Genomic DNA, 11,287 nt, shown 5'->3' with positions numbered 1-11,287 from the left:
ATATAATCCGTTTTCCCCAGTTTGCTCCCTAGCCTCAGGCTGACTTAAGAGTTAACAGAATAGAGCTGCTTGTGAATAGTTCCAGTCTGTCTGTTTGAGGATGGTTTTGCTCAAGTTGAGTTCCCTGTCCTAAGTCACCTCAGCAGCACAGTTCCTAACTCTGTGCACAGGCTGCTCCTCCCAAGCTTTATCACACACTGCAGGGTTTCTGTTTTCTCAGGCGCTGCCAGTGTCCACTCAAACACTCTGCTAAATGAATTAATTTCAGATCCTTTGATAAATGCAAAAAGAAAAAAAAAAATCTCCAAAGCCCAAACAAAAGAAAATCAAAATCCATTCTATCTCCCTTACATCCCCTAAGTTTGTAGCAACCTCATGCCTGAAGATACAGCATCTGTTCTTACAGCTTTTGTCTAACTTCAACCCTTTTTTCATGGAAAACTTCCCGGAGTCACAGAATGGGTAAGGTTGGAAAGGGGCCTTGGGAGATCATCTAGTCTAACACCTCAGCTCAGAGCACAGTCAGCTTGAGCAGGTTGCTCATGGCTGTGTCCAGTTTGATGGAGACTCCATTGTCTTGTTGGAAAACCTGTTCCAGTGTTTGACCACCGTTGCTATAATTGGAAAAAAAAAAAAGTTTTTAAAAACATCTTATTTTTTAAGTGGAATTTCCTGTATTTAAATTTTCATTGTCTCTAATCCTGTCACTCGGCACCTCTGAGAAGAAGCTGGGTGTCTTCAGTCTCCCCATCAGGTATTTCTACACATTAAGATTCGGCCCCTACCACTCTCCTAGGCCTTATTTTCTTAAGGTGAAAACTTTGTCCTGTCTTGTTCTGGAATCCTTGTGCCTGTGTAAATCAGAGGAGAGTTAAGTCTGAGTGGTTTGAGCTCCAAGACCCCTGAGAGGAGCTTTGATAGTGTTCCTGTTCATAGCTACTGTTTTTCTGTTCTCTCCAACTAGTATTTTTAGCTACAAAAAAGTGCAAAATATTTAGGACTAAATGACTGTTTTCCTGTAAGCAACTTGTGCTTGCTATAGCAGTTGACAAAGTGATGGTTTAAGGAAGCGGGGGGCAGAAGCACGTGTGTTTTGAATGCTGTCTTAGAAGGATAGTGACCAGAATGCCAACCATCCATGGCTAACCAGTACCTGTTATCTTACTATCTGTTTAGCTACATCCCAGTGGCTTCTTACATACAACTGCACTGTTCTTGTTTTATTGCTTTGTATATTTATTTCACATTTTCCAACTGTAAGGCAGTCTCTACCCTAACAACTTTTCCCTTCAGGGAGTGTCTGTCAAATGTACTTCATGGCTTGAGACACTAGGCCAATGAAACAACTAAATTGACCTTAGAGATTCTTTGTCAGTTAGAAAACCAGCTTTTTTAAAATTCAGATTAACTTGTCTTTCCAAACAAGCTGCCCTTGTCGTTGCTGTTAGGTTATGGAATTCTAAATTAAGTTCTTGGAGAAATAAAAATCTGTAATTTGATGGATGCTTCTTCACAAAGCACGGAGATAGGTGCTTTTAATGCCATCACTCTTTGCAATCAAACATATTGTAGAATTTTATGGTAAAAGGTGCATTTTGGACTTCATATGTAGTAGCTATCATTTAACAGAGCAAAGAATGAAGGGCTCTGTAGCTTAGGTACATTCTCTTCCGATTTCTGTCCTTCTTCCTTCACCACCCAAAAATGTTTACAGACAGATGCACTCAAATTTCAGTTTTCTGTTGTTTTTCACTTAATTGTATTACAAGAATTATATTTGCTGGGATGCTGCAAACCTCACTGATCATCTGTGGTGGGATCAGGAAGGAAATATTCCTACTAGGAAAACTTTCACAGGTGCCTCTTACACCTATGTTTCATAGATACTTTTCCATAGTAGTTACTCTGCCCAGTGACTATAGGAAAGAAGAGGGGATTTGGAGGAATAGGCTGAAATCACAGATTATTTTAGGTGGTTTTATCTATGTTCTGGGTCACAAATTCAGTCGTGTAAGTTCCAGCCTTACTCTGCAAGTACGCATCAGCATGCAGCAAGGTGTAGAGGTTGACAGCCCTGCACTGGTACTGAAGTGGTAGCCAAATGTTAAAGCTCTCCTATGTGTCTGCTGTTATTCATCTGCATGCCCTGATCAATATTTGATAGTGTAATTGTCTGAAGAGAGACCAGCTGCTCAGTTTGAAAATAAATAAATAAGCCTGAAATGTTTACTTTGTTCTCAAGTGAGAAGTGTCCCAAGGTACTTTATTTAAAATGGATGCTGTTGGACATAATGCTGAAGGAAATGCAAAGATGCGGAAGAATTTTCCACTTTGAAATTTAAAAGTATATATCTGGCCTTCCGTCATCTTGATATAAATCAAGGTCTGACATTTGTCTAAAATAAGCCTCTAGATGTAGCAACATCTGCATATTTTTCCTTGTATCTTTTGATCTACTCATGCCCTCTGCAATTTGACAAATAAATTTTCATTGATTTTTTTATATTTCAAACAGTCTTAGCTTGAATAAGAATTAAGTGAAGAAGTATGTTCTGTTTTATCATGGATTTTTCATCGTGCACTACAGATTGGGAAATAGCAAATAAATTAAGAGCTGGAAACAGGAGATGTTGGCAATAGTGTAATCTCTGGAATGTATCTGAAAAAGTCCTCCTAGTTTAGTTGAAGTCAACTATCTGCTGAATCCAAAAGTAGCTGAATAATGTTAGATTTACTTGACCTTGGTGGAACTCCATTCACTTTGGTAATCATAGGCTTCATATCAGGAATTAATTAGTTGCATCATTTTGAAATTAAAAAAAGAAAATAAATACTTGCACATTCCAGCTCTAAAATCTCTCCAGGCTCCAGGACTATTTTCTTTTTTGCTTCTTTCTCATGTGGTTTATATGTACTGGTGTAAAAAGGGGAAAAAAAGGGCTACCATTTCAATTGGTACTTTTACTCTTGCTCTTTACTTGTTAAACAGAAACTTAGTCATGCAATTAGAATATTTATAACTAAAATGCATTTCTAAATGTCTTTAGCTTTTTTCAAATTATTGTATTTAGAACGATTGGCTTGGATGGGTATACTCTTTGCTATGTAAAAAGCTGGCTGGATGGCCGGGCCCAAAGAGTTGTGGTGAATGGAGCTAAATCCAGTTGGCAGCTGGTCACAAGCGATGTTCCCCAGGGCTCAGTGTTGGGGCCAGTTCTCTTTAATATCTTTATCAATGATCTGGGCGAGGGCATCCAGTGCACCCTCAGTAAGTTTGCAGATGACACCAAGTTGGGCGGGAGCATTGATCTGCTTGACAGTAGGAAGGCTCTGCAGAGGGATCTGAACAGGCTGGATCAATGGGCTGAAGCCAACTGTATGAGGTTCAACAAGGCCAAGTGTCGGGTCCTGCACTTGGGGCACAACAACCCTGTGCGCCGCTACAGGCTTGAGGAAGAGTGGCTGGAAAGCTGCCTAGTGGAAAAGGACCTGGGGGTGTTGGTCGATAGCTGGCTGAATATGAGTCAGCAGTGTGCCCAGGTGGCCAAGAAGGCTAACAGCATCCTGACTTGTATTAGAAATAGCGTGGCCAGCAGGGCAAGGGAAGTGATTGTCCCCCTGTACTCGGCACTGGTGAGGCTGCACCTCGGATACTGTGTTCAGCAAGTCCCAAGAAGGGCAACGAAGCTGATGAAGGGTCCGGAGAACAAGTCTTGTGAGGAACGGCTGAGGGAACTGGGGTTGTTTAGTGTGGAGAAAAGGAGACTGAGGAGAGACCTTATTACTGTATACAAGTACCTGAAAGGAGGTTGTAGCGAGGTGGGTGTCAGTCTCTTCTCCTAGGTAACAAGTGATAGAATGAGAGGAAATGGCCTCAAGTTGCACAACGGGAGGTTTAGATTGGATATTAGGAAAACTTTCTTCACCAAAAGGGTTGTCAAGCATTGGAACAGGCTGCCCAGGGAAGTGGTGGACTCACCATCCCTGGTGGTATTTAAAAGACGTGGAGATGTGGTGCTTAGGGATATGGTTTAGTGGTGGATTTGGCAGTGCTAGGTTAACGGTTGGACTCTATCTTAAAGATCTTTTCCAACCTAACCGATTGTGTGATCCTTGAGGCTGCCCCATAAGCTCAGAAAGCTGTATTTCATCACCTTCAAAGCGAAGTCTTTTTCTGCAAAGTCACTTTATACCAGATTTTTGGTTCCTCGAAAATGAAGACGGTGGCGAGGAGCGTGTCCGTGCTCCCTCCGCACCGCGCCGGGCTGGGGACGGGCGCGGGGCACCACCTCACCCGACACCCCCTGCCCGCCCGCCCGCCCGCTGCCCCGAGGCGGCGGTGGCGGCCCCTCCTCCTGCCGCCTGCTCCCTCCGCGGCCGCTGGCACCTGCCGGGGCGTCTCCTGCCGGCCCTTCCTGCCGCGGGGGACAGCGGTAATGCCGGGGGCGCGCTGGCCACGGGGCTCCTGGGCCGCGGGGCGGCGCTGGACCGCTACCTCCGGCGGGCCGGGTCGCCTGGCAACGCGAAGGACGCGGCGGGACCCGCGGCCATGGCCTCCAAGGGGAGCAAGAAGAGCAGCCGTACCAGCTCCGGGGTGCTAGGCGCCTCGGCCAAAGAGTGAGAGCCCCGGAAGGGAAGGAGGGAGGGCGCGGGAGGAGGGCTGCCGGCCGGCCATGTTGTGCGAGGGAGGCGGGCGGGCCGGGAGACACACCGGGGAGCTGATGGAACAGCTTTTAGTATACAGAACTACCTCTGTTTGTGTTTCAATTAATATTTATATTAATATATATATTACCAGAAAAGCTCGTAATGTAAAAAGGGAAACCAGGAAATCTGTGACATGAAAAATCTAAAGTTACAGCAACTCCGATACTAATTTCCTGACTGACCTATCCCTGCTCACTTTTTGTCATTCTGAAATATTGCTAAGGCCTTTTGGATCGATGGATGAAAAAATGTTGGTTTAGGTCAATGCGTGTCTTGTCAAGTTTAGCAAATGACCTGGTAAACCTTCTTGTTTAAGCTGTCAGGAAAGATTTTACTTTGGCATCTGTTGAGCTGTAGATAATGAATTTAAATCAAGGAAAGCTAGTGACAGCTTATTCTAAACTTTTGCATAAATAAATTTTTGTCTTGAAACAAAAATTTTACAGAAAAGTAGCCCCATTTTCACATGAAACAGTAGAGAATGGTAGTATAAAATATTTGAAAATTTGAATTCAGCACTTGCTACACTTTCAGTCATAGTGTTTTGCTCTGTAAGCTGCAAGTGCTTTTGGAGTTGATTAAAGGCTCTATTCTACTACAGTGTTTAGTCTCAGTAAGATCTTCATCCTGCTGAAAATCCACACGCATCTTAGTGTTCTCTAGTCAAAGGTCTGGGTGAAAATCTGGTTTTGCTGAAATCGGTGAAAATTGTTGATAGTTGGGAACTGAACACAGTGGGGCTAAAAGTTTACCCTTCAGAACACTTTTGACACCTTGAATAGCCTTTCTTCTTGCTTGCCCTTGTTTCCCAGATGGAATGGAATTTATACCCCAAACCCAATATCAAAAAGATATTTTAGCATTCTTAGTTCCTCTAAAAGGACTGAAACATTGAAACATACTTCTTTTCTTTAGTCGTGCTATATGCCAGTGGTCTCCAGACTTTTTTGATCATGCAACCCTATCAGCAAAAAATTTTTGAGCACGCACCCCCAATATATGTATACTTATTTATTTATAAATTATATACATGTACTACTGAAGTTCTCATGTTTTCTTCCTTATGCACACACCCCAATTTGTAGATGACTGCTACAAGCTACAGAATTTTTATGGAGAGAACAAGCGACTAGGTAGTTTCAAGTTCTGAACTACAGTCTTCTAAAGTCTACAGCTTTTTATTTGGGTCAGGCTTATGGTTAAAGCTTAAGAACTACAGACAGTGATTTATGCAAAATGGAAGCTATGTTTCATTTTTTAATTTTCAGCATTGCTTCTAGAGTGCTTTCCCTTTGCCATAGGCTTTATGATGTCGGAATGATGGGAATGCAGTTGATAGCAGAGAGATCGACATGTTATTTCTTTACTTGGAAATGGAAAGATGCTGTATAGTAAAGAATATCTATATTACATTAAAGATATTCTGTGTTTGCATGTCCATGAGAAGAAGATGCAAATCTCATTCATTTAATAGAAAGTACGATTCTAGCCCCAAATGCTGAGAATGTTCAATTTTCTGATTTAAGTCTAGATCTGTATCATTGTTGTCAAGAAAAATCAGCCCAGTACCGAGCTGATTCTGCAGGAGTCTACTCTAGGACAACATGATTAATACTGCTGCTCTTAATATTATAATTGTTGAGAAAAATTGCTGAACGTGGTGATAAAACAACTGTACTGTGTAACCCTATGACTTAGTCCTCATTTTGGTTGGCAATCCCGGTTGGAGAGATTGCTCTGTGTTTCCTCAGATAATGATTTTCTCCTAATAGTAGGCAAGCGTTAGTAATGATCATAAAAGTTTTATCAAAGGCTGTTTACCAAATCTTTTTTTAATGGGATGTGAAGATTAGAAGTAAATCCTATACATAAACACTAAGATTGGAGCTGTGTTCTTTGGAGATATGACAACTACTTATTAGGTATTTCCTATTTACATTTATTCTGTTACTCAGCTTGTTCAGTGCGTTTGTGAGACAGAGTCAACTTGTAGTGTACAAATTTTGCGTAAGTCGATGAGAATTTAATTAGTGTTACTATCCATGTATCACAAAGAGAAATGGATGTTTGTAGCCTGACTGAAAAAATATTGTTCCATCAGTTTAGTATTCTGTGGTAATTGCAAGGTAGGTTTTCCCTGAGGATCTCTGTTTTATTTTTGAACACAACTTGCAGTTGCAGTCAAAAATGTTTTGTATTTTGTCTAATATTGTCTTCCTGATAGTAAATGCCACTTGTTTTTATATGTCTGCAATGATCGAAATACTGAATAGAAATATCAGTAATATAGAAAAGAAAAAAGGCTAATCGTTTTTTGAAATATTTTTTTAAAAAAGTCCTGAGAGCTGTCAATGCTTACCACAAAGAATTACAGTGTTATAATTTCAGGTCTTGTGGATAACATTAATGCAGAAGCCCTCTGAGAGTAATGTGTACAAACAGCTGGAAAATACATTTTGATGACCTTAAAATTACTTTGCTTGATTTCTAGTGAGAGCAGGCTTCTTTTTCCCCCATAAATGCTTACAACAGTGAGCACAATACATCTGTACTGTGGAAAATCAACAGGGGTTACTGGTGGATATATTGCAGTACTGGAGTGGGACCTTGGAAGCATACGGAGAACTCAGGAAAATTCCTTTGGACTCACTAAGCCAGACTTCTCATGGGTCTCTGCAGGATGCTCCATTGGGTCTCCCTTCATTACTGCTTTCTAATTAGGTAGCAATTCCCTTCAGGAGCTAGGCAGTTGCTAGAGATGACAGGCTGAAGAGCTCAAAAGAACTGCTGTCCTTATAGCTTTTCTTGCACCATTAGAGGCTACTGAGAATCTGATCTTTCCCAGGTTTCCTATAGGAATATTTGCAACACATGTTCACAACTATAGTGAATAGGAATTGATGTCTTTGTCAGCACTGAAAGAGATTCTGGCTAGTAAGAATGGATAATGAATTAAAATGCTTTTTTAATGAATTTGATGAAACTCTATGCCATCAAGCCCAATTTTCTGAATTAAACTTGAGTCATCAGCATCTGCCAGCACTAAGAAAAATCTGAATTAGGGTTTGGGTTATTAGGGACAAAAGTGAGGAGTTAATTGTCAGTGCCAAGAGAGAAAAGTGATTTAGGGATAATTGTGGCACAGGCAGAGGTCGCCGATGTATAGGGGAAGGTCAGAGTGGTGTTGGAGTTCTTGTTAGGCAGAGCTGTAACTAAGAGCAATATTTACTGCTGATGGATCCTTAAGGACCTGCAGAGACAGGCTGAAGCCTGGAGTAACTGGAAGAAACGATTTAAGTTTAGCTGTGTGCCTGATTGATTGCAATGAGTATCAGGTTGCTGCACTGCTGTTGTGCAGTGGATTGCTGCACCAAAGCCTAGGATTACCTAGTGTTTGTTATTAAGATTAAAGGCTGGGACAGTGAGAACAGAAAAAATAGCTGCATTGCTAATTCATACTTGAATTCCCGTATGCCTAGGATAAGGAGTAAGGCAAGGCTTGTGACTGAGGTTTCATCCACTGCCAGCGTGCGTTCCTCAGGTAAGTATTCTTAAGGTTTAAGCTACAGCAGTGGTTTAGAGAATATAGACTGAACAGATTAATTCTTTGATGTTCTAGGTGTGACTTCCTAGCTTGACTAAAGTTTGGGAATGGCAAGAACTAACGTCTCGTGGATAATGGCATGGTGGTTGAACTTGAAACTGCTTTTAATGTTGTGCTGGAGCGATCGTGTTGGTTAGTTTAAGTTTTAATGGGCACTAAACATTTACATGGGGTAATGGAACAAGCCTGTGGAAAAGAAAACCATTGAAGATTATATAAATAAATAGCAACCACATGTAGCTCAGGAAGTGCTTGAGCTGAAAACAATTGGAGACTATGAAAGTATTAGAGAAATGTACTATATATGCCTTTATGCTCTTCTTAGACTTTTGATTGCAAGTATTGTTTGAGACAAGATGTTGGGCTATAGTTCACTCTTGCTCTGACTCAGTACTTCCATTCTTATGTTTGTGGGTAGCTCAATGGTGTATCTTTGTCTTGCAACATGTGTTGCAACATATGTGTTACTGGGAGAAGGGGGTTGCTATATCATTGTAAAAGCTAGCTAGATTCGTACGTAGATGTTTATGCATGTTTTTGACCTTGCATGAGCTTCAGTCAGAGATGAGTATGGCTTGGTGGTTCTGAGTGAGTTCTGCTAGAGGCTTGAAACAGAGTTAAAATTTTGGACAAACGGCATTGAGGATACTAGTCCCAATTGTTGCTGATGCTCTAAATTTGCCATTTTTGGATTAGGCATATCCATTTTTTGGTTAATTCTGCCCCTTTTATTGGAAACTGGGCTGTCTTTGAAAACACAGGTAGTTTCAACGTTATGGTTTTGAGAAACACAGTGCTCAAGTTCAAAGCATGCTAGTGTCACGGTTTGACCCCGTAGGCAGGTCAGTCCCACACAGCTGCTCGCTTACTCCCCCCCTCCCCCCCCCCAGTAGGATGGGGGAGAGAATCTGGGTAAAAGTGCAAAAAATCGTGGGTTGAGATAAAGACAGCTTAATAGGTAAAGAAAAAGCTGCACACACAAGCAAAGCAAAACAAGGAATTTGTTCACTGCTTCCCACGGGCAGGCAGGTGTTCAGCCATCTCCGGGACAGCAGGGCTCCACCACGCGTGGCGGTTACTTGGGAAGACAAACACCATCACTCGGAACGTCGCCCCCTTCCTTCTTCTTCCCCCAGCTTTATACGCTGAGCATGACGTCACATGGTGTGGGATATCCCTTTGGTCAGTTGGGGTCAGCTGTCCCGACTGTGTCCCCTCCCAAGTTCTTGTGCACCCTGAGCCTACTCGCTGGTGGGGTGGTGCGAGGAGCACAAAAGGCCTTGACTCTGTGTCAGAACTGCTCAGCAGTAACAAAAACATCCCTGTGTTATCAGTACTGTTTCCAGCACAAATCCAAAACACAGCCCCATACCAGCTACTATGAAGAATAACTCAATCTCAGCCAAAACCAGTACAGCTAGTTACTAGACTTCTCAAGGGAAAGAAAATTGATATGAAGAATTTTAAACCTTTACTGCATTCATAACCTTCTTTACAATTATAACTGGTTCTGTATTACAAGGTGTTATACCCTTACTACAAAGCTGATTTTAGTCCTTTGGATTACTCCAGAAGCTCTTCTATCTCAAATATCTCAGTTCAGATCCTTCCTAACCATATGCATCACCAAAGCCAGTTAAGGCTTCACAAGAGTCTGGAGGTGAGCGAGCTGTGGTGTATCTTGAGCTGCAGCAGTTGTTCATTTCCAATTTGCAGCTACTGTCCTGATAATCCTGAGGAACAGGCGTTTTGAGATCATGCTCTCATTTAGCAGGCTGTTAATTGCAATCACTCCTCAGATAAACAGAATTCTTTTGTTTTGAATGGCTGTCCAGAGCCTTTTGGAAGATTTTATTGGCTGTTTGTATTACCAATATGACAAGGCATTTCCTATTCTCTCAAATAACTCAGAAGAAACATAAATGGTCCACGATTTCAGGACATCCAGCTGCAGAATTGAATGGACAAGTGTCTATGTAGCTTAAATTTAACCATCTGAAACACTGAGCAAATGGTACCATCATGCATGCGCATACTTTCCCTAAACATAGTACTGCTAGTGGATGTGTTATGATCTTAGGTTCAATTTGGTGAAATTCTTTGGTTCTTAATTGTTCTTTGGAAGTTATTTATTGCATCCATATGCATCTGCAAAGTCTTTTACTGTACTAAATTGTAATCTAACAAAAACTAAGAGTCATTCCTGGAGAGTTTGCATTGTCCTGCCTGAGCATAAAATAGCTGCTTCTCATTTATTGTCTTTTATTGTCTGTTTGTTTTGTACATAACCCTTATTTCCAAGGCCAGTATTCTTGTTAGTCTCAGAAATAAAGTTAAGCACACCTAGAATTCTTAGTGCTAGCATTTTTCTTGTCAGAAAGATGAAGATCTTGCTTTCAGCACCTGTGCTTCATTCATTGAAATGTTTCAGTGTGTAAAAGCAGTACAACTTTATATAGTCAATTTGTTAGCACTTTTTTTCCCCCCCTTTTCTTCTACTTTTAACTTTTTTCTAGTTTCATGCTTTGTGGTGAGACAATGGGTTCTTCCCCAAGTAAATATGATAAACATATTAAAACAGCATATAAGCCAACCAGGAAGTTGAATTTTTTACTAACTAGATTACATTATAATTGGGAAATGATGTATTCGGATTAGTTTTACTAGTTAATTCTAATTAAAACAATGAGCCCCTGAGAGCTCAGCCTACCCTGATCTGTAGATTTTCAAACTTCATGGACTCATGGGCATGAAAACATTAAGTAACGTACCAGTGGCAACACACTAAATGCTGTGCTCCCTACTGCTATTAGTTTTAGGTTTTTCTTTCCCTGTAATTCAAAGCACTGTCAGGGGATCTTGCAGGCAAATACTGTCTGTGAGCTGTTCGTTGAAGACTGTGCAACCAGACTGTGCAATAGAAGTCTAGACTTCTATTACAATGAACAGTGTAACAGAGAAAAGCAGCTTTCAGCA

General features: G+C 41.2%; 1 protein-coding gene across 1 annotated transcript in view; it reads left to right on the top strand.

Moving 5' to 3' along the window:
* Positions 1–4,436: 4,436 nt before the first annotated feature.
* ADGB (androglobin) overlaps positions 4,437–11,287 on the top strand; it is a 129,602-nt gene continuing 122,751 nt past the window's right edge. Inside the window, 3 exon segments of the mRNA XM_068409340.1 lie at positions 4,437–4,479; positions 4,482–4,617; positions 7,859–7,885. Coding sequence (XP_068265441.1) covers positions 4,437–4,479; positions 4,482–4,617; positions 7,859–7,885 — 206 coding nt within the window.

Source organism: Nyctibius grandis, chromosome 1 (assembly GCF_013368605.1).
Source record: "Nyctibius grandis isolate bNycGra1 chromosome 1, bNycGra1.pri, whole genome shotgun sequence".
Lineage (NCBI taxonomy): Eukaryota > Metazoa > Chordata > Aves > Nyctibiiformes > Nyctibiidae > Nyctibius > Nyctibius grandis.
The sequence above is the reverse complement of the archived record's forward strand: the minus strand, read 5'-3'. Positions and strand labels throughout refer to the sequence as shown.